Raw genomic sequence first — 23,385 nt, 5'->3', positions numbered from 1 at the left:
TCGCTCTGTGATTTGAAGACTCCCTTTAGTACGATAACATCTCAGCACAGCACAGCTCACAGAATACAGCAACTTTATGGGATAGTTCCCACACAAAAAAAACTGTTATAGTTTACTCACCTTTAAAACATTTCAAATCTCTTGGAGCACAAAAGGAGGTACTTTGTTAAATGTTTAAGCTGCTCTTTCCCATGAAACAAAATTCTAAACATTGGAATGTCAAACATTCACGTCCACGGTGACCACAAAGTGGATGGGAATGTTTGGCATGAAAATTCAGTCAGATTTTCACATATGATGAAAATACACTCTTTGACAGTAGTTGGCGCTTCTGGACAAGCAGAAATACCATGGTTACTCTGGTACACAAAGCACTACGAAACTTTCAGTTTCCGATACCTTCTTTTCACGGATAATTCAAACAGTAATTACATGTTTTCTAACAGAAAATCTTATTGGTTGGCCAGCATTTTTTTGCAATGCAATGGGACAGAGATTAAAGCAATCACATTAATGAACGCAAATATTCATGTCTGTCTGAAAAGGCGCATTTACAGCCATTTATTCAAATTAAAATGTTTATCACACAAAATGTTCACATCTAAAATCCTTCTTAGTGTAAACATGCAAACCCTCAAATCTTACTATCCTAACTAAAATTATGCTAGTTTTTATTTTAACTTTTTCCTCACCAGCGTTTTCGAAAAAAGTTGCCAGCAGCATTTTTGATAATTTGTACAATATTTTCATGGCAACTAGAATATTTTGTTGTATGAATGAGGCCAATTGTTGTTTGTGTATGAAAGCTGAGAAATTGCGTTTTTGTCAACACCCCTAATGTTTCACAGTCCAATAGGTCATCCTCAACATTTAATTTGGTAACGTTAGGCCGTTTTGATATCGTGTTATTTTATACATGCATCTGCGTACATATGCTATCACTTGGTACTGCTTCTTTTTTACCTGTTTTTTATTTTTTAATCAGGAGATTCTGTATTCTCAGAAGATGTGTAATAGCGCCCCCCTACCATATAACAGTGAAAACATGGAAAGCCGGAACGCTCTATCAATGGCAGGAAATTCATTTTATTCAGTAAAAATACGGTGAATTCTCATTAACCTTGTTTTGGGTTTGTTGTATGTAAAAGACCAGCTCTGACATTGTGTATAATTTTTCCTTTTGTATTCCACTGAAAAAAGAAAGCCGGATTGGTTATGGTCAATTTATCCTTACATAATATGGAAAAGAACAGCATTAACATTCTTCAAAAATCGTTTTTATATCCCAAAATCTAAAATTAAATCTCGCTTAAACAACAGAACAGATCCCAGACTCCTACTTCCTGTCACTTTGATTGATTATGCGGAGGGATTGGATTGTTCCATCCAGGAACACAGAATTTTTAGAGACTTTTTATGGAGTCCCCCAAGGCTCTGTACTCGGTTTTATTAGCATAACACGACAGAGACTCAGACAGAAAGACAAGACCTCTGCTAAAGCAAGCAGTGAAGGGCCTTCAAGTGCAGCACAAGTGCTGATGAAGAAAGGAAAAAGCGTGATTGGACAAGGAGAGAGAGCTAGAAAAAGAAAAAAAATCTACTTTTTTAAACTACTAAATCACTTATCTTCATCATACTGCTTTTATCAAGCTGCTGGATGCTGCAGATATAGAACTGACTTAAAAAAAGGCAGATTGTAAAAGCAGAAAGCGCAAAGGGTTGAAAGAGAAAAGGGGGAGAGGGGCCAATGCAGCATAATTAGACCGAGCTGCTTGGTTACCTTCCAAACACAGCAAAGGATACTCTGAGCAGGAGAAGAGGCGGGGACAGGGAGAGAGGGAGAGAGAGAGAACGAGAGAGATATGAAGGGGATGATTGCATTCCACACACACTTGAAGCTCAGTCTCCCTAGGAGACGCAGGATAGCAGCATGACACTGCAGCATCTACACTAGAGCAAAACTGTGCGATTTTATGTCACGCTGAGAGTGTTTGAGAGCCAGAGAGAAAGAGAAGTTTGTCAGTTAGCAGAGAGAGCAAAGTAACAGCTGGAGAACAGCAAAGTAAAAGATATCAAGAGGAACAAGACTGTGGGAGTGTCAGGAGAGATGCGCGTGGGGATGAAGTGGGTTTGTCGGAGGAGTTGAGCCGTGCTGCTCACACACACACACACACCACACACACACACTTCCAAAAGCTCAGGAAGGAGGAGAGAATGAAGAAACACTCGGCCCGTGTGGCCCCTCTCAGCTCCTATAGCGCCCAGGTGCTTACCTGCCCCATCTCTGAAGGTAAAATGCAATGTTTGTGTGTTTTGGAATACAAAATTGTCCCCAGAAATGAGCTAAATCTGAGAAAACCTTCCTTTAGAGATGCTCAGGGATATCCTTAAAGTTAAAACATTTTCAAAGATGTGTGTTTGTTTTATTCTAAACCTTTTTAAAAAGTTATATTTTAGGACTAGTGTGAGAGTTTGAGTAATGGTTAGTCTTGTGATTATAATTACTCTATATTCTCATTTAGATGGCTAAACTAGTGCATGTTTGAGTAAAGACCCTTGTGTACGCAAGAAAGAGAAAAATTAACGTATGCGCAAAATTGTAAGTTAGCTTAGTGTGAAATGTCGTGTGTGTGTGTGTGTGTGTGTGTGTGTGTGTGTGTGTGTGTGTGTGCGCGCGTGTGTGTGTGTTCGTGTGTTTGCAGCCAAGCAGAAAAGGAGCCACCTCAGCAGTTTATATATTACATTTTCAGTATTAAATTACTGTTTATTTAATGACGTATGGTTTGTTTATTTGAGTATGATATGGGTTTCACGGTGCTGCTGTGTTTTCAGAGTAACACTTTGCAATAAGATCTCATTTGTTAACATTGGTTAGTGTATTAACCAACTTTAACAGTGAGGTTTTTTTATCATCTTTGATTAGTGTTAAATACCTTTAGGCTAAAAGGTACAAACAGGAAGTATTAACGATTAGCAAGCAATTATAATTCACTTTCAGTGTTTGTTTTCATCATTAATCTACATTTATGATATTAGAATAGAAAACTATTTCTGTCAATGTCTGTGTTTAAATGATAATGTGCTTATGATTGGGTGAATCATACCGTTTCCTGCCTGTGTGCTTGTGTTTGGTTAAGCGTTAAATAAACAGTCCAATCCTAAGGGATACTGTTCTAAAGATGTGGTTTTACCACACAAGAGTCCATTAGGATGTCTGATTACTTTCCAGTTGTGTTTTGGTGTTGGTTGTAGAAGCATAGCATGCAGCACATTTGCATTATGGGATTGTGATGTTTCTGGTCGCAATTTTTTAAACTTCCTGGTTGTGGTGTTACACAAATCTGAAGTAACAGCCCAATTTACAATACCTGATGTTTTAAAAAAAAATTAATTCTAAATATTTGATACATACAGGATTGATCTCATACAAGCTAACTGCTACTACGTCTATATAGGTTCAGATTTAAATTAAAATATCGATGTATAGTAACAGATAAGCAACATTATGATCTAATATTGTGTTGGTCCCTTTTTGCTGCCAAAACAGCCCTGTCTCGTCTCGTTGACTCCACTAGACCCCTGAAGGTGTGCTGTGGTATCTGGCACCAAGATGTTAGCAGCAGATTCTTTAAGTCCTGTAAGTTGCGATTTGGGGGATTTGGAGGCCAAATCAACACTTCAAACTCGTGCTCCTCAAACCATGACCATTTTTGTTTTGTGGCAGGAGCATTATCCTGCTGGAAGAGGTCATAGCCACCAGGGAATACTGTTTCCATGAAAAGGTATAGATGGTCTGCAACAATGCTAGGTATTTGGAACATGTCAAAGTAACATCCTCATGGATGGCAGGGCCCAAGATTTCCCAAAGCATCTCTCTTTTTTGCCAGCTTGCCTTCTCATATTGCATCCTGGTGCCATGTGTTCTCCAGGTAAGCGACCCACACATCAGACTGTTCCCCTGATTCTTCAGACAAGGCCACCTTCTTCCATTGCTCCGTGGTCCAGTTCTGATGCTCATATGCTCACTGTTGACACTTTCGCCGATGGACAGGGGTCAGCATGGGCACCCTGACTGGTCTGCAGCAATGCAGCCCCATACGCAACAAACTGAGATGCACTGTGTATTTTGACACCTTCTATCAGAGCCAGCATTAACTTCTTGAGCAATTTGATCTACAGTAACTCATCTGTCTGGTTGGACCACACAAGCCAATCTTTGCTCCCCATGTGTATCAATGTGCCTTGGCCGCCCATGACCCTGTCGCCGGTTCACCACTGTTCCTTCCTTGGAGCACTTTTAATAGATACTGACCACTGCAGACCGGGAACACCTCACAAGAGCTGCAGTTTTTGGAGATGCTTTGACCCAGTCAATCATAAACTCATTATAAACTCACCATCATGTCGTCCTAAACCTTTTCTTAAAGTCTTTTCTTAGGCTTTCAAGCATGAAAAAATAAATAAAAACACCATTCAACTGTTATTACCCCCGTTTTCACAGTCAAGGCTTAAGCTAGTCCCAGACTAAAATGCACATTTGAGCTGTTTTAACTGAAAGAAACTTGCACTGATATGTATGTGCCATTGTTTTGTCTCAAGATGCCCACCAGTAATGTTTTTCTCTGGATCGTTTTTAAAAGCTACTTAAATATCCTAATTGAAGTCCTTTTAATCTAAGCCTTGTCTGTGAAACTGAGCCTAAAAGTGTTTTTGGATAGCCTGGATGCCAGCCGAACTTAGCCCCACCCACAACATTTTTAGGTCGGGCAGTTCCATAGACAGTAAAAGAAATGGACCGAGCGGCCCCATTGACGTCAACGGCGAAATAATGAAGTCAACCTAGGGGCACGCACTTCCTGATGGCTGAGCGAACTGCGCAGGCTCAGACTGAGCTTGACGACGTAGATGTGACGTGAGCCTCCTGTCTGACAGCTGTAGGTCTTCTAGTAGATGTGGAAAGTAAAAGCTGAATCACGTTGTTTAAATATTTTCTCCCGTTGCTTTTGGCTCATGGGCTTCTCTCCATTCTTCTCCCTTGACTTTATCAGACTTTATGTCTCCACGTCCCCCCGACTGTCTCATAGACAGTAAAAGATTGCTTGCGAGCGTCTCCTCAGGTCTATACGGTAATTTCTCAACTGTGCGACAGAGTCGCGTTGGTTATGACGCAATCGTTAGCCTATTTTTACAAAAACAGCTTCTGCGGGGCGATAGTGTAAGATACAAGGTAACGGAGCCTTTTATACATTGTCGTGTTTCTTTAGAAATAAACAATGGACAAATGGAGTCTTTAAACGCCTCAGATGTAAAGTTATTCACTGTCAAAGTGACTCAAAAATGAATGGGAGTCAATGGGATGCTAACAGCAGGTGATGGCTTAGTTAGCAATGGCAGCCCCTAGGCGTGGAACGCTTTCTGAGCGCTAGATTACCCCCTTGGGCAGTTCGGTCTGGCCTCGCTCCATAGAGGAGTAATCATCTCCGAACAGAAACTGTTCGGACCAATGAAATCATCAGGGCGGGCTTTAGACGATGACGGACAGATGATCAACAGTAACGTAATCATGCACGTCATCAAAGGGGCTTGGATTATATTTGTTCAAATCCTAAACGGAGAGCTTTCTTGTATCTGCATTCACTTTCACTATTTCTCTCAGAAATGATCATGTTGGGTAAGTACTCTGTGTATCAATAAATTATTTAATTTTTTTACAACACCGGCAAAGATCGTTTATTCCAGCGCACGTGCAGACATGGTTGCCAAGTTTTTACAACAAAACCCGCCAACCACTAGCCCTAAACAATAGCTTCTCGGGGGGTGTTTGGGGGTAAAATGTGTGTTATTTTGGCAAGGTTGCCTGCTAAATTTCGCATTCATGGGTCTATATATCACATAATAGTCGCTTTAACCCGCGGACATAGAAAACAACCCGAGGGGAAAAAAACGCGGACTTGGCAGCATAGTGCAGTTGAACTCTGTTGATATTTGACAATGCGTCGCTTCATTGCTCTGATTGGTTGTCGGTCTGTCCAATTGATGTCTTTCCTGGTTCGGTTGAAACACGCCCCATAATCACAGCCCAATGGACCAGTTTCAGACTCATATTCTGACTAGAATTGAGTATGACCACGTCAGGCTAGTTTTTGGACTGACATAAAGGTGAAAAAAAAGTGACAGAATTTAAATTTGTTGGGTGTAAACTATTCCTGTTCCTTTTAAAAATACAAATATTAGGATGTCATAGGAGCTAATAAAGTAAGCATTACTAAAAACTGCTTGAGATGTCCTGTCAACAGCCAAACTGCTCATCATAAATGAGTTTATATTACCAACCCCTCCCTCAAATGTCTTGTTGTGAAATTATGCTTTTGAATCTGTAAAATAGCTGTAAAATAACAATAGCATTTTGCGCAGCGCTGTGTAAATATGTAGGGGCGGTAAACCAGGGATTTACCATTGATGTGACATTTCTGTGCCTCCGCATCTTGGACCTGCGGTTCCCTGGTATATTGTTGGTTTCTGCAGGTTGTTAAGCTATCCAGTCAAGCTATCCGCAGGATATAAAAAGTCTGTCAGTGTGGGTGCACACTGTGGGAGCCCTTTTATCAGCCCAAAATATGTCCAAAAAGTTGTCAGGTAGGGTTTTTTCTCTTTAAAAATGACATCATTTGAGTTGGGTTGTTATTTAGATGCAACTACGTCAGAAAATCTGGTATTGCTTAACATCAGACAGGACATATTGAATGTACTGAAGTACATCTTTCAATATATAAATGCACTTTTGTGGCATGTTGCAGGGATTCATATAGGCTCTTAGAACACCACTGAATTAGCATACCTTTTTGTCTGAAAGGTTTAGGATATGACAATCAATAATGCAAAATGAGGCCAGTGTCTTGTTTACTGGAAGTATCCAAGGACTTGAGTCAGTGGCTTTCCCTAATGCTGTCGATCTGAAAGAACTCTATACCATCATTTCAAAAAAGAATCATTACATTTTAGGGAGTCACATGACTTATAGAGCACACAATCATGAAGGTCTCTATGATGTCATTTCCTGTTTTTTGTTTTGTTTTGTTGGATGACTCTGCATATTGCGCCACATGATTTGGTGACAAATGTTGGCATATTCAAGTTGAATGTATGAATACCAGTTTAAATTAATTTTTATTCATATTATGTCATTGATCTGAACATAAATCTAATAATTTTTAAAAATCAGTTATAAAGGTTTTTTCCCTGTACTTCAATCAGAGTGAGATACATGGCTTGATAGCAAGATAACAACGACAGTGTGGCTTTGTGAGTGTTAGTGTGTGTATGTGTGTGTGTGCACGCACTTGCTGACTCAGTACACTGCAAGATAGTGACCATGGGCCAGCGCATGTCATCTTTTATTCCTGGTCTGGTGTAAATTGATCACTCTGAGTCTACAGCAGATCTTGGCTTTGTGATACTTGCACTCTTCCCCTCTATTCAGTCTCCCACCACCTCCCATTCACTACTGCTCTATCTATCTATCTATCTATCTATCTATCTATCTATCTATCTATCTATCTATCTATCTATCTATCTATCTATCTATCTATCTATCTATCTATCTATCTATCTATCTATCTATCTATCTATCTATCTATCTATCTATCTATCTATCTATCTATCTATCTATCTATCTATCTATCTCTGTCTGTGTGTCTGTCTGTCTGTCTGTCTGTCTGTCTGTCTGTCTGTCTAGCTGCTACTATGATGTAGCCTGACATGGTCATACTCAGTTCTAGTCAGAATATGAGTCTGAAACATAGACTGTAAAAAAATATGGACGTAGTGTCCGTGACGTCACCCATCGGATTCTGATAAGCCGTTCTGAAGCTTAAAGTATGGGCGAGCTGGGCACTGCCATCTTGTGAGCGAGTCAACGCGTGTCACTCCCGGATAACAGAAAATGGGCAAAAAGGCGGGATGTGCGCGGAGCTGAGGTGACGCAATAACTATAGACGGCGGATAAATGGCTATCCACTTGTAACCACGCCTTTAATTATGCAGAACTTTAAGGCTTTATATAACGTAAACAAATGAGTTATAAAAAAATTCACCCCCCTCAGAGTTGTCATGAAGATCAAAATTAGCCTTATAAGCCAAAACCACAATTTGTACCAGGCTGTAAACATGTTTTTTTCTGCTTTAAAGTTGAGAATTTTAACATGGGGCTCAATGAGATTCTGCTCCCTTCTGGAGCCTGCCCCTAGTGGCCAGTTGAGGAATTGCAGTTTACATTACTTCCGTATTGGCTTCAAGAGAGATCGCGGGAGGTTGCCGCTTGGTCTGAAACTGCTCCATTGGGCTGTGATTATGGGGCGTGTTTCAACCGAGCCAGGAAAGACATCAATTGGATAGACCAACAACCAATCAGAGCAACGAAGCGACGCATTGTCAAATGTCAACAGAGCTCAACTGCACCCGCCGGTTGTTTTCTATGTCCGCGGGTTGAAGCGACTTTTATGTGATATATAGACCCATGAATGCGAATTTTAGCAGGCAACCTTGCCAAAATAAAACACATTTTACCCCCAAACACCACAACCGCCCGAGAAGCTATTGTTTAGGGCTAGTAGTTGGCGGGTTTTGTTGTAAAAACTTGGCAACCCTGTCTGCACGCACGCTGGAATACACGATCTTTGCCGGTGTTGTAAAAAAAAAAATAATAATTTAATGATACACAGAGTACTTACCCAACATGATCATCATTTCTGAGAGAAATAGTGAAGGTGAATGCAGATACAAACAAGCTCTCCATTTAGGATTTGAACAAATATAATCCAAGCCCCTTTGATGACGTGCATGATTACGTTACTGTTGATCATCTGTCCGTCATCGTCTAAAGCCCGCCCTGATGATTTCATTGGTCCAAAACAGTTTCTGTTCGGAGATAATTACTCCTCTATGGAGCGAGGCCAGACCGAACTGGCCGACCAAAACATTTTGTGGGTGGGGCTAAGTTCGGCTGGCATCCAGGCTAACTATGATGTGCAAAAATGACTAAATGTTGTGGAGGTTGAACTAACTGTTGAGCAAATGTAAATAGTGATGTGAGAAATGCACCAAAGCGACTGATAAAAACTGTAAACCACTAATACAGTTAATTGAATCGTTATTGTGGTTACTGTGGTTGTCTGACTATCACCAGACCAAGCTCAATCTTTTAAGAATGAACCTTAGTCTGGGGAGCCTGCTATATATTTTCTACTGCACAAGAGGCGTGATCAACGAGCATAACTGAAATGACTCTGTATGCAACTGGATAGTCCTTCAACCAATCAGACCACAAGAGGTGTGATTAACGGACATCGCTCCATTGCTTCTCTATCCGTCATTGTATTAAACCTGCCAATAGCGTGCCAGGTGGATAAGCCAGTCTGTGATTGGTTCCCACAAATGTGTAACAGAAGCAGGATTAATTAATGTACAGGTTTTCAGACTGAGCTGCAGGGCGAAATCAAATCACCGGCAGATCATAATGAGCTTATCCAGTCTATTATTCTGGTGCAATGATTGAATGAGTGCACTTGATGATGTCCACTATGGTTTCGGACACCACTACAAATGGCTGTCCCCTCAAATAATGTTCTATTTAAGGGAATAGGGGCCAATTTCGGATTCAACCCCTGAGAAAAACACATTGTCCGTGGGCGTAATGTCTGAGGCTGAGACTATAAATCACGTAACTGGTATGCCGTGTGTTAGTTGGGAAGGTTGAGAATTTGCATGCAGGTATGATGTTCGTTCTGTTCATCAGGAGCAGTTCCCATGTTTCATAAACAGTTCATGTTAGTATTGTGTATTTACCACGCAACTGTTGTTTCCATAACCCCAAAATGACACTTTATTGTCACTTTGTGTTATTTGTATATTTTTAAATGACTGTGGTGGTTCATACCAACTTTACTGTATTACAGTTGTTCTCAGTCACTTTGGTGCATTTCTCACATCACTATTTACATTTGCTCAACAGTTAGTTCAACCTCCTCAACATTGTCATTTTTGCACATCATAGTAGCAGCTTCTCATTTCTTCCAACATATTGCAAATGCTTTTGTTTTGGACATGCATCAATTGCTTTCATACAACTCTCTGCTGTTTTATAACATTATCATTTGCTTATGTCATGTCAGTCAAAATTAACTATACTTGTGAATGCTGAATAGTCATTCCATATAAAACTAATAGTCCTCATTTCATTGCTTGAGTCATTAAATACAAAAATGTTGAACTAGTTGTCAAAATCTGTCAAGCAAATGTTACACATTTAAAAAAGTTCAGTTACAATATGTGGTCCCCACTTTTCAAAAGGCTTATAAATCATACAGGATGATTTTTTTTGAGAAAGTAAAAATGCAGAATGTTTCCTATGATAGGTAGGTTCAGGGGTAGGGGCAGTGTAGGGGGATAGAATGTACAGTTTGTACAGTATAAAAACCATTACGCCTATGGTCCCCACAAAGATACTGAACCAGACGTGTGTAGGTGCGTGTGTGTGTATGGTCAACATTTTTTGTGACTAAATTTGACTTATATATATATATATATATGGTTCCTATGGCCAAAAAAAACAGAACCACTGTTTTAATTGTTACTACTTTTTTTCAGAAGGTTCAAAGTAATGTAACTTCCCATAATGGTCAAATTTAACCTGCCTGTGTGTTTACTGACAAAATTCCTTCAGCATACTAAGGTGTAATGTTGTCAGTACAGCTTCTATGATGGAGGTCATGACTGATGACAGACAGGATGTATTCTGATTGGCTGATGTATTTGAGGGCGCCCTGTGGTGTCAGGTTTCTATGTATATCCCACCAGATCTAAATGGTCTCTGTGTTTCTCCATGACCCCGTGAAGCTATTTTTGACAGAGGCTTGACTTTGCGACGTAGGCAGATTTTAAACGCTGTCCAGCATTAGTGCTTCACCTGCAGGTAACTGACACTGTCAGCTACTGATCAATACATCCGTATACGTACCACAGAGAAACATCAGGGCCAGCCGCACGAGGAAGTGTCGGTGAATTTCTCATGAATAAAACACGCCAACAAAGCACATAATTAGCATTTACTAAACCTATCTAAAAATAGTCAGTACCGTGTTCCAATATTTGACCAAATAAAAGACAGGAACAGAACATTTTCACTATACTGCAGGTAAGAACAGATAGATGAAAGAAAGTACAATTGCATTTCCTGCAGTTAATGCCAGTGTTTGTGAAGCAATTACAATTTTGTATTAGAGAGGTGATTTTGAAGTCTAATTGGGAGAATAAAATGAAATGAAAACTTTTCTAGCTTTAACTAGCTAGTTCAGTAAATGCTACCTTGCTAACACAATGCTTTAATGGCATTACTTGCCATATGAGTACAGCAATATAAAACATTTAACAAACTGAACTAACATAGCAATACATTAAACACTAAATCGCCACCTTAACATTAATCTTGCACAAAAAAATACTATATAACACTTAATTTGAACAGTTATTCTTCCCCATGCTGGGAAATAGAAAGCCCAGCCCAGTTTCAGTTTCAGTTTGTCTAAATGAAGAGTCAATACAATTCAAAACAATGAAACAATTCAGATTACATGTGTCAATTTTGTGAACTAAAAAGAAAAATAAAGTTCTTAATACTCATAAAAGGTAATTTGATTGAACTAATTTGTTTATTTGAGTTGGCTCTACTCAAACCAATTCATTATTTTGAGCGTTACAGTGTACCAAAAACAAGTCAATTTAAAACCAAGCAGCTTTCTGTTGGTCAATCCCATTTAAGACAACGTTCTCCTCACTTTTCATACTTTTATTTGTAACATTCTAAGAATGCCTATTTAGCAAATATTAATATTATGAGGAACATTTAAAGAACGCTTTTTCTTAACATTATAAACAACATCTTAAAGATGTTCTGAGAATATTGTTCTAAGAATGTTTTCGCTCAAAATCACAAGAATACATGTCAAATATGAATGTTATAAGAACAATAAATAAATGTTATAAATAATATATAAACATATTCGCAAAAGATTGTTGGGAATATTCCTTGTTAGCTGGGAAATTATCTACAGAATAACATTTGCATGGGCTTTGTTAAGCACAGTTTGAGCTGCAGAACAAAAATAAAACACAAGGGATTCCATAATCCAGATTTATTACCAGGGATATAATGAGGCAAGGAGGTATAATGTGTGCTGTAATGGTGCAATACTGATCTCTGTGTTGCAGGAGAGGAGGGCTCAGAATCGCACGCAGAGACTCCAGGCAGTGAAACCAGTGGAGATCCCAGCGCATATCAGACCTGTGCCAACACAGTGCTCAAGGTGCTGGGGGGTTTGCTGGTGGTGCTGTGCATCTCCTCGTCCTGGGTGGGCACCACACAAGTGGTTCAGCTCACGTTCAAATCCTTCTCCTGCCCCTTTTTCATCACATGGTTCAGCACCAACTGGAACATTCTCTTCTTCCCCCTCTACTACTCTGGGCACTTGGCCACCACCAGAGAAAAACAGACACCCATTCAGAAATTCAGGTGAAGTCAGAATGAATGAAAGCCTTTTGGTTGGAGGTACAATAGCAGCTGACAGGCAACTTTACTGTACCTATTACAGAGACAGATCCCCTAGAGCAGAGCAGGGATGGGCAATTCCAGTCCTGGAGGGCCATCGTCCTGCAGAGTTTAGCTCTAGGCATAGCCTTGTAGTTTTCTAGCACTCCTGAAGACTTTGGCTAGAATTTGTATGCATGTATGATTGGGGATGAGCTAAATTCTGCAGGACAATGACACTCCTGAGTTGCACATCCCTCAGGGTCAGTAGAAACAATTCAGTCCAATTTATTGAAAGTGTCCTACTCAAGAAATTATTTAGACAAATCGAACATCTCTACTCTACTTATTAATGGATATCTTATGGGATTTTCAATGATTTTCAGCAAATAATTAATAACATTTCTGTTTATTCCACACAAATATAATGTATGACTTTAAAAGATTTGGAATACAGAAACAAGAGCAACACTTTATTTTAGGGTCCAGTTCTCACTATTAACTAGCTGCTTATACGCATACACATTACTATTATTTTGATATTGGCTATTGATATTGGCTAAAGCACATATTAATGCTTTATTCTGTATGACTATATTCTACATCTCTTAATCCTACCCAATACTTAAACTTAACACTTAAACTTACTAACTATTCATAAGCAGTAATTAGCAGTTTATTGAGGCAAAAGTCATAGTTAATAGTGATAATTGGACCCTAAACTAAGGTGTGACCACAACGAGTTGTATGGAGCACTTTAAAGGCACAGTGTGTAAGATTTTTGGATTAATATATATCCAAAAATCACTAGAACAATGCAATATATTGGTGGCTTGTGTACTTACATCATTGTTCCCATGAATGTGTAAATCTAGAGAAATCCGCAATTATAACCAGGACACAGACTGATGCCTATAATGACATCATACTCACGTCACCCTCGATGTCCAATATTATTTTGTAGAAATCATGGAAACACATCAGACACTTTAAAATATGTGTTAGGTGAGCAACTGTTTAGATTCATTGATCGACAGAAAACTATTTATTGTTAAATATCTTAACACATCGTTTTGTAGATCAACACAATTAATCTGTTTTTTATTTTTTATTTACCATGTTTTACCATGCCTGATATCGATCTAGCTTACTGCATTGTGCAACAAGTGTCTCACAGTATCCGCCAAGTGAACGCACAGAGTAGCATTGTAACATAACTTTCAACACACTCAAATAATGTGTCTAATATGAGAAAACAGCTCTGCATTGTCCCATATACACATGAGCACAAGAAGCGGAATCGCTTGTGTACGGCATAATAAAAGCTCCACTTCTCTCGAGCCGTGTTGCGTTTGTCTCTCATTAGCAGTCATGCAAGCGGCCTCGTTCCGCTCCAATGGCTTTCAGCCCCACCCTGCTTCATACTAAAGTAACGTTAAATAATCTTTAATATATTAGCTCATCCATGAATATGATTTATGTTGGATTATTTTCCACCGGCTGTAGAGGTGAAGACGACAACTCCCATGATTCTGCGAAATTAAGGCATTATCAAGCTACGCCTTTTTTTAAAATAAGCGACCTCTAGTGGAGAAAATTACATATTGTGCCTTTAATGATACTTTTATGATCTTTTTGGATCTTTTTTAAAGATTGAAAATCTCAGTTTCCTTTTAATTGTAATGTCATGTTAAAAGTGGCCAGTGCCAATCCTGTACTAGTAACAATTCCAACGTCATCACTTGTAAAATAAAATTACGAACTGCCATGAGAGTATGTTGAACAATTCTATTTTAATTAGCATTTTAGAGTGCCTCTCTGAAGCTTCATGCCATATACCTCATAGTTCATTTCATTTGTACTTCTGCACATTTAAAGTTTGCGTGCATGTCACAACACTTGAGAACCAGCTTTATCATCGTTGACATCAAACCTAGTTTGAACGTTTAACTACCCTACAGATATATCTTACAGTGCTGCATTATCAGAGGAAGCTAAACATTTTCCTCTCATTTCATGATGTAGGGAATGTAGTCGGTTGTTTGGAGAGGATGGAATGTCTCTGAAGGTGTTTCTCAAGAGAACGGCGCCTTTCTCCATCTTGTGGACGCTGACTAACTACCTGTACCTGTTAGCACTGAGAAAACTAACCGCCACAGACGTCTCAGCGCTCTACTGCTGCCACAAGGCCTTTGTCTTCCTCTTGTCATGGATTGTCCTCAAAGATCGTTTCATGGGTGTGCGGGTAGGTGGTATATAAACCCTGACTGTTTAACAGCTGCATTTCAGCTGCAGAATTTCATGTATATTTACTAATTAGCGGTCCAAGCATCAACAGCATTCTTACCTCAGCAATCAAGAAAGTTTAAATTGCAGTGCTTTTAAATTCATTCAAAATCTGTACAATATTTTTTATTGTTGTGCAAGGTAATTAAAGCAACTGTTTTTTAATAACGGAAGAATATGTATGGAATTTGGGGCAAAAGACACCATAATAAACATGATAATAAACAGCTGACTTTTCCATCCAGTTCACAGTTTAGATTAAATTAGCTGCATATCTAGAAACTTTCAAGACAAAAAAAATATGACTGATTTGTTTTTTGTGCCTGCAATATCCAAATACTTTAACTTTGTGCACATGGTACACCAGAACAATGTCACATGTCATTTATTTCTAATTTTACTGGCCATATTAACTTAAGAAACTCCTCAAAGCTATACAACAACGTGCAGGGAATTAAAAAAATGGCACATCAAAACAATTCCACGGGATCTATTTTTTCTAATTTAGCTATTTTGATCATGTTATCCAAACAAGTGCCTGGACCCCAATAATTGCCACTAGCTGCTGTACTTTATTTGGTGAGTAGCCATTTAATTAACAGGCCTTTAATCACAAAATAAACCCTTTTGGGTTTTACAGGACCTCGATGCTTTTGGATTGGGGTCCTGCTCATCCTGTCAGGACTTATTTTTTGGCACTGACTGGCTGCCTTCACATTATCCTTTACATAGTATACACAGTCACACCCATTAGGATGTATGAATGAATCAACATGATCATTATTACAGTAAATGTACTGTAGTAAGTTGCGTAAGACACATTACCTGTTGATATATAAAATTATTCATGACACTGGATTTAAACAGCTTGATAATTATAGAGAAATGGGACAAGTGATGCAGTGCTTATTTTTAACAGATATTCAGATACAAATGGTGAGTCAATGAGAATAAAAGCTGTTATCGTGCTTACATCAGAATACTTCATCGCATTTAATGTTTCATTGAATGATCTGGATTCAAAACGTCTTTATATGCTAATTACTTTCTAGTTTCAGCTATCCAGCTCACATATGAAAGCAGGCAAGTGCAATAAACTTCTATAGTTTTTTAAGGATTAATACATTTGTAATCTTTCCCTTTAGATTGTGGCTGCCATTATGGCCATCACAGGCATTGTGATGATGGCGTACGCGGATGGTTTCCATGGGGATTCCTTTATGGGTGTGGCCTTAGCAGTCGGCTCCGCCTCCACTTCTGCTCTCTACAAGGTCAGAGCTGTTAGTTTTCCTGCTGAGCTGAAAATACTGATTCCCAGAAGACCCTTGATAAGCATTAAGACTCCTTAAGTATTGATATCCTTTTACTGCAAAACCTCTCTATCACTCAGGTGCTGTTTAAGATGTTCCTCGGCAGTGCCAATTTGGGAGAGGCTGCTCATTTCTTCTCCACGATGGGTTTTTTCAATCTCATCTTCATCTCCTGTGTTCCCCTCATCCTGTACTTCACCAGAGTGGAGCACTGGGGTTCTCTCTCATCCTTGCCCTGGGGTTACCTCTGCGGCGTGGCCGGCCTTTGGCTAGGTAATATGGAATTATGGAAATAACTGATTCTTCACGAGGTCCTGTCTTAAAAACATTACTGGCCTTAACTACATTTTACTTTCAATAATACATTGTACAATACATATGTAATCTACAATAATCTAATAAAATATTTGTGGTTTTGGACACTGGTAAACATAATGAAATATAAGAGATATACTACACTACTGTTTAAAGGTTTGGGGTCAGTAAAGTTTTTTATTTATTTATTTTGTAATACGTTTATTCAGCTACTATGCATTAATTGTGACTGGAAACTGTTTTAAATTGGTTTTGACTTTTTATTCATCATAGAATCCTGAGAAACAACTATCACAGGTTCCACAAAAATATTAACAAACACTTTATATATAGGAAGACACTCCAATTACTTCTGAATGGGAAAAAGTGCAACGGCCAGTATGACGAATAAGCCCCGCCTTCTAAATGAAAGAGCCAATCATTGATTAGTAAAGTCATCGTGTCACTGCAGCTGCTGCTCAGTGTTCTGAGAAGCCGGTTTAGGACTGTACATTTTTTATGTTTCCCCATTCAAACAGATAGGAGTTGCACTTGTATGCCTGAGAGGCGTTTCAAAGATGGCCGCCGCGTGAAATTACTAGACTTAAAGTAACTTTGCTATTAAGCAGTACACTGTTTTCAGCATTGATAAAAATCTTTCTTGGTCAGAGCTATAGCCATGTGGGCATGTGATTCGACATTTGCACTCGAGGCTACATCTACAATAATCCGGATACACTTGAAAACAACTCAAATGCTATTTTCAGATTTATTCACTTGGAAATGTGTTTTTAAAAAGCTAAATTTTTCCCAGGACAAAAACGGCATCTCGGTGTGGACAGAAGGCCAAAACGGAGGGGAAAAAAAAGTGTTTTCAAACAAAAACGTATTAGTGTGGACAGGATGATTTGAGTTTGAACCTCAGTTCGAGGTCCAATTCCCCTCGCTCCTCTCCCATGATTTCCTGATGTCCACTATCTAAGTAAAAGCAAAAAGGCCCAAAAATATAATAATATAATATATATTGTGCAGCAAATCAGTATATTAGAGTGATAGATCAAAAACATTTTTAAAAAATCCATTGACCCCAAACTTTGGAACAATGTATATTCCAAGTGTTACTTGCAAAAACAATAGAAAAAGATGTTGTAGCCACCAAAATGTGGTTGTTATGATATCTATAATAATAACTGGTCAATGCTAACCAGCCAAACCTTGACCCCTTGGTCTGAGCGAGCAACCATAAATGAAGGGCGGAGCTTAACAAATACATTTTACTAATGTACATAATAACTACATAACTCTTGCAATGACATCTCTTCTCTGATGACATGTTTACTGGCTTGGGCGGGGCAACCTGTCACTCACATGAGATCCACCAATAGCAAACCACAACCATCCAATGATCCAATCAACTCCTGATGGACAAAATCATGTCCCACCCTGGACTCTTTCCTTGTTCGAAAAGCTGTTTCACTTGGATATAATATACATAGGGAAGAAAAGAATATTGCAACTTCCGTTTCAAGTCAACTTTAAGTTTGTACACAGTTACTGGCGGTAAATCCTGCTGATGGCTTCCCACTTGATCCCTGCTGGTTCAGATGTGAGTTAGTGTTGTAGTAGACCAAATACAACCCTTGAGTACACTTCCAAGAGTGCTTTATGTGCTTAGTAAGCGAGAGAAATCAGGTTAGAATCATCAATTTACACCTCGATGTAGCATTTCTAAGATATCCAATATGTGCTGCGTCAGACTGTGTAAAGCTTGATAGTAACCGATTTACTGTATATTTGAGCTGAAGCGGAGCTCTGTGTCTCTAGGGTGTATAAAGGATAATATGATATCCATTAATTTTTGTCACTTGTCCAAAATCACGTGATGTTCTCTGTGTATTTAGCCACTTGGAGAGGACTGAATGACAAAAGATTCTATATGACCAAACAAGCCATTACATAAAGTTCCTGTTCCTCTCTTTCTCTCTGTCTTGTAGTATTTAACATCCTGGTCAATGTAGGAGTGGTACTCACATATCCTATTCTCATATCCATCGGGACGTTACTCAGTGTTCCAGGCAATGCAGGTGCGTGAGTCTATGCTGTACACCACATACCAAAACATGATGAAATATTATTGGAATTTGACTAAAGCGCTCAATTTATATGGATTCGTTTTACGATCACTTTATGAACTTTTTGAGGCATCAAAGTGTCAGTTTGCGTAATTCAATTTTATCTAAAAGATCTTTTTTTGTATTCTGAAGATGAATGAAAGACTTTTGTCGTTTGAAACGACATGGGGGCGAGTAAATCATGACAGGATTTTCATTTTTGGGTGTACTAAGCATTTAAAGAATGAATCTTATAAAACCTCTATTTTCTATAATTATATTCTGGAAGTAAAAAAAAAAAAATGAAGCATTTAATTTTTGGGACGATTAAGAACTTAAGAATGGGAAATCTCCAAAAACACAAATTTAACTATATATTCAAATCCAGCTAAAAAAAATTTATTGAAAGTGTTGAAAAGTGAACTTGGGAATTCACAAGCCCCTCCATAGAGACCTCTAGTGGATTACACCCATGGTTGCATAATTTCTTAAATAATTCCAAAAGAGGGCGCTAATCTGTCTTCAACAAAAATTTTTTTTGAAGGACTAGTCTCTATTTTAACCTAAAATACTGCAATAAATGAAATAAAAAATAAAAAAAAAAATGTTTTTTTCAATTATTTTATAATTTTAAATGGCAAAAATAGACAATAATTATTGCATAAATATTAAAAAATACCATCAAATCATCTCAAAATACAAAATTAAAAAGAAAAAATATTATAGAAGAAAAATAAATTGCATTGGTTTTACTGGGGTGGAGGAAGTTTAATTTTTAGGTGTCTGGTCACTTATGACCGGGAAGACAACCAATGTAACCCCTAAACGAAGAGCACCAGAAAGACTTTATTTCTATCTTTTGCTCGTGTGTCAGTAGGAAATATCAGTTTACATTTTCATACATCCCATTTGCCATTAATTGTAATAATCCAGTGAGATTAGAGTCTGACAACAGCTGGTTTGATCTGATGTCACCATCATCGAGTCTGTCTGGGATTACATGAAGAAGCAGAAATAACTGAGACAGACTAAATACAGAAGATCTGCTTGAAGAAACCAACCTGAAAAGCTACAGTACTGTGATCAGTTTTAGACTGTAATACTATAAAGTGAGGATGCTTTCTAAAATAATGACATAAATAGATTCCATGTCTCAATTAACTTATATTAACTAAATCAAATCGATATTTGGTGTGACCACCCTTTGTGTTTAAAACAGCTTTTGTCCTATTGGTACACTTATTTTTTCAGGTAGCTTTGCAGGAAGGTTTCTTCGAGCGTATTTGGCACAGTACTGTATTTACTGTTTTTGTGAGATTCGCCCTACTAGAAGTACAGCAGAGCAAATCCCTCACCCTTCGCTAAAACTAAATATGAAACTCAACAATAACTGGGAGTCTTCAGTCAAAGCAAACAACTGCACCATAACAAAGGGGTGGTGAGGTTGCCAAGGCAACACTAAATGCTTTTAGATGGTGCTTTCAAGGTCAGTGTGTTAAATTGTGTGTGGCTTTTCTTGAGTTTGTGGCTCCATGATTCACTTGCAACAAATTGTATGATTCATTTGTTCTTTATGCTACATTCTTTATACAAAATGTGTACTACATTTGTAAGGGATTGTGAATGTGAATGTTTAGTTACATTCTATTATTAAAACCATTTCACATTTTCATAGCTAATTAGGAACCAAAAGCTATTAACTTTTTAGATTCTTGCCTTCATTAGCACAAATTGTAAAATTTCATATTTATTTTGAAGTCAGCAAACGGGCACTGGAGAACTCGCTCTAAAATATTAGCATCTAATGCTGAGCATTTCCTTATTAACAGTAATGAATTTGAGTTAATTGGTTGCGCAGCAGAGAGGACTTTGCCAGAGTCAATAAGTCTCACACACTGTTTAGACAGTGTGGGCACAAGGTCACATCTGACTTGTAGAAACTCTTATGTAGTTAAGTAATTAATAGGGATTTCCAGAAGTTGTATTTGAAAAATTGTAGTCCACCTAATCAAATGCAACCAACATGCAGAGACATGCAGGGGGGAAAGCATAAGATAGAAAATTATATCATAGAGAGGACTTTAGATCCTCATGACTGTCTGTCGAGGACAGTTATTAATATTATATATATATATATATATATATATATATATATATATATTTTTTTTTTTTTTTTTTTTTTTTACCTTGTTATGACAAAGCAAAGTTAGTTCATGTCATATACACCATGAAACCTTAAAGACACAATGATATTTAACAAGAAACAGCAAACTGATAAATATTGGTTAAAAAAAAATTGATGCATTCACATGTATTCAAGTTGTAAAGAATATATGTTATTACTTGTTTGTTTGTGTTTTGTTGATTCATTTGTTTCTTGTGATGTGTATGCAAATGTATACATCTTTATAAATCATCTATGAATTATTTGTTCATGTTTTTGCAGTACCCAAAATAGGGCCAGATTTACTAACCGCTTGCGTCAGCACAAAACCTCTTTTGTCGTTAAAAACGACTATCAGGATTTTACTAAAGACACGCAGTGATAAATTAGCGCTGAAAAAGCATGGACAGGGTTATTTTTGTAGCTGACCTTATTGCATATGTATTTGGAGTTTCCCTTTCAGATGCAAAATGTATGAGAGGAGAGTATTTAAATGAATCATGCGAGGTGATTTACTAAGGTTTGCGTGTCAATGTACTGTGTTTGCGCCATTATTCAATGGACAAAAAGGTCTGTTTTAAACCAGATGCTAATTTACACTACTCTTGGTAGATAGCATTGGTCATTATGGTCAAAATGCTATTAAAAAGTAAAGTTAGTTCATATGTCATATACACAATAAAACCTCAGTTAAAGGGATAGTTCACCCAAAAATGAAAATGACCCCATGATTTACTCACCCTCAAGTCATCCTAGGTGTAGATGACTTTCTTCTTTCAGATGAACACAATCGGACTTACATTAAAAAATGTCCTGGCTAATTGTAACGACCGCTCTGAGACAGAGCGAATGAATGAAAGGGTAATCCACAATCGTCCAAAAACAGGCAAGAGGTCATAGCAGGAAATCAGTCCAATCAAGCAAACAAAACCGAGACAGGCAAAAGAGTGATCCACGGAGAAGGCAAGAAATCCAAGACCAAGATACATGAACCAGTAGAAACGCTTAGGAAGGCAGTTGTTACACAAACAAGACTTTACAGTGAATGACAGAGTAAACATGGTATAAATAGGCAGAGGTAATGAGGTGATGAGACACAGGTGTAAACAGTGAGTGCTAATGAGTCCGGGAAACGATTATGGTTAATGTAGTCTTTGACAGAGAGAGACAGTCCGGAGTGGAGTGCCCTCTGGTGGTAATCAGGGGCACTCTCACTGGTGAATCGTGACACTAAGCTTTATAATGGCAGTGAATGGGAGCCTGAAATTTTTAGTCCAAAAAAGCACATCCATCCATTATAAAAGTACTCCACACAGCTCCAGGGGGTTAATAAAGGCCTTCTGAAGTGAATCCATACGCTTGTGTGAGAGAAAAAAATCAATATGTAACACATTATATAGTAAAATGTCTAGCTTCCGCCAGACTGCCTTCCGTATTCAACTTACGGAAAACGCGTAACTGGGGCGGCGATGATTTTGGACGTAGCGTAAGCGTTTTGAACTGCGAGAGGTGTTACACTTTACACGCGCAAGTCAAATATGTTATCGATTCACTTCAGAATGGTTCTATTAAAGGGTTAGATCGCGAAAACATGAAAATTCTCTCATTAATAACTCACTCTCATGTCGTTCAACACCCGTCAGACCTCCGTTCATCTTCAGAACACAAATGAAGATATTTTTGTTGAAATCCGAGGCTCAGAAAGGCCTTCATTGACACCAATGTCATTTCCACTCTCAAGACCCATGAGCTCAAAAACTATTCTTGTCACTTCCTAAAATGATTGTAGAGCCGCTGTAGTGAGATGGGCTTTGTAACGACGTCTTTAGTGCCTTTATGGGTCTTGAGAGAGGAAATGACTTTGGTGTCAATGAAGGCCTGTCTGAGCCATCGGATTTCAACAAAAATATCTTAATTTGTGTTCTGAAGATGAACGAAGGTCTTACGGGTTCTGAACGACATGAGAGTAAGTAATTAATGAGAGAATTTTCATTTTGGGGTGATCTAACCCTTTAATACAAAAAGTAAATCTTGCACATGAATTTTAAACTGTTTGTTTAAAAAAAATTTTTTTTAAAAAATTTGTTTTTATATTTAAAATGTTTTTGCTTCTCTGTGCGGCGAGCAGCCATTGACGTCCTGAAGCACGAGGTCATCTTCAGCGTGGTGCGTCTGGCTGCCACCTGCATCATCTGCCTGGGCTTCCTGCTGCTGCTGCTCCCCGAGGAGTGGGACACGGTCACCCTGCGCTTCCTCACCACCCTGGCCGACAAGAAGACGGAGGAGCACGGCGAGGAGCTCACAGAATCCAGCGTCCACACGCGCAGCCGGAGTAGAGCCAACGGGGCCGTGTCCATCCCAATGGCATGACCTTTGACCTGTGAATGAGCAGCCAACGATCAGCGTTGATCCACCAAGTGGCAGCCTTTCAGAAAAAAAGAACAGTTTGATTGTATTTAAAGGGTTAGTTCACCCAAAAATCAAAATTATGTCATTAATGACTCATCATTCGACACCCATAAGAGCTCCGTTCATCTTCGGAGCACAGTTTAAGATATTTTAGATTTAGTCCGAGAGCTTTCTGTTCCTCAATTGAAAATTAAATACTGTCCCTTTCCAGATAGGGAATAAAAACATCAT

The 23,385-nt window shown here is 38.5% G+C and overlaps 1 protein-coding gene across 3 annotated transcripts in view; it reads left to right on the top strand.

The window, feature by feature from the left end:
* slc35f4 (solute carrier family 35 member F4) overlaps positions 1-23,385 on the top strand; it is a 45,128-nt gene extending 21,743 nt beyond the window's left edge. Inside the window, exons 1-7 of one of the 3 annotated variants that reach the window (XM_067454498.1) lie at positions 1,908-2,290; positions 12,265-12,565; positions 14,606-14,825; positions 16,012-16,137; positions 16,257-16,449; positions 18,465-18,554; positions 22,874-23,385. In XM_067454498.1, coding sequence (XP_067310599.1) covers positions 2,215-2,290; positions 12,265-12,565; positions 14,606-14,825; positions 16,012-16,137; positions 16,257-16,449; positions 18,465-18,554; positions 22,874-23,115 — 1,248 coding nt within the window. In that variant the 5' untranslated portion in view covers positions 1,908-2,214 and the 3' untranslated portion in view covers positions 23,116-23,385. Of the gene's footprint in view, positions 1-1,907; positions 2,291-12,264; positions 12,566-14,605; positions 14,826-16,011; positions 16,138-16,256; positions 16,450-18,464; positions 18,555-22,873 lie in introns of those variants that run through there. The other 2 variants (XM_067454499.1, XM_067454497.1) reach the window with 2 other exon arrangements.

Source organism: Pseudorasbora parva, chromosome 10 (genome assembly GCF_024679245.1).
Source record: "Pseudorasbora parva isolate DD20220531a chromosome 10, ASM2467924v1, whole genome shotgun sequence".
In the NCBI taxonomy this organism is placed as follows: domain Eukaryota; kingdom Metazoa; phylum Chordata; class Actinopteri; order Cypriniformes; family Gobionidae; genus Pseudorasbora; species Pseudorasbora parva.
The sequence above is the reverse complement of the archived record's forward strand: the minus strand, read 5'-3'. Positions and strand labels throughout refer to the sequence as shown.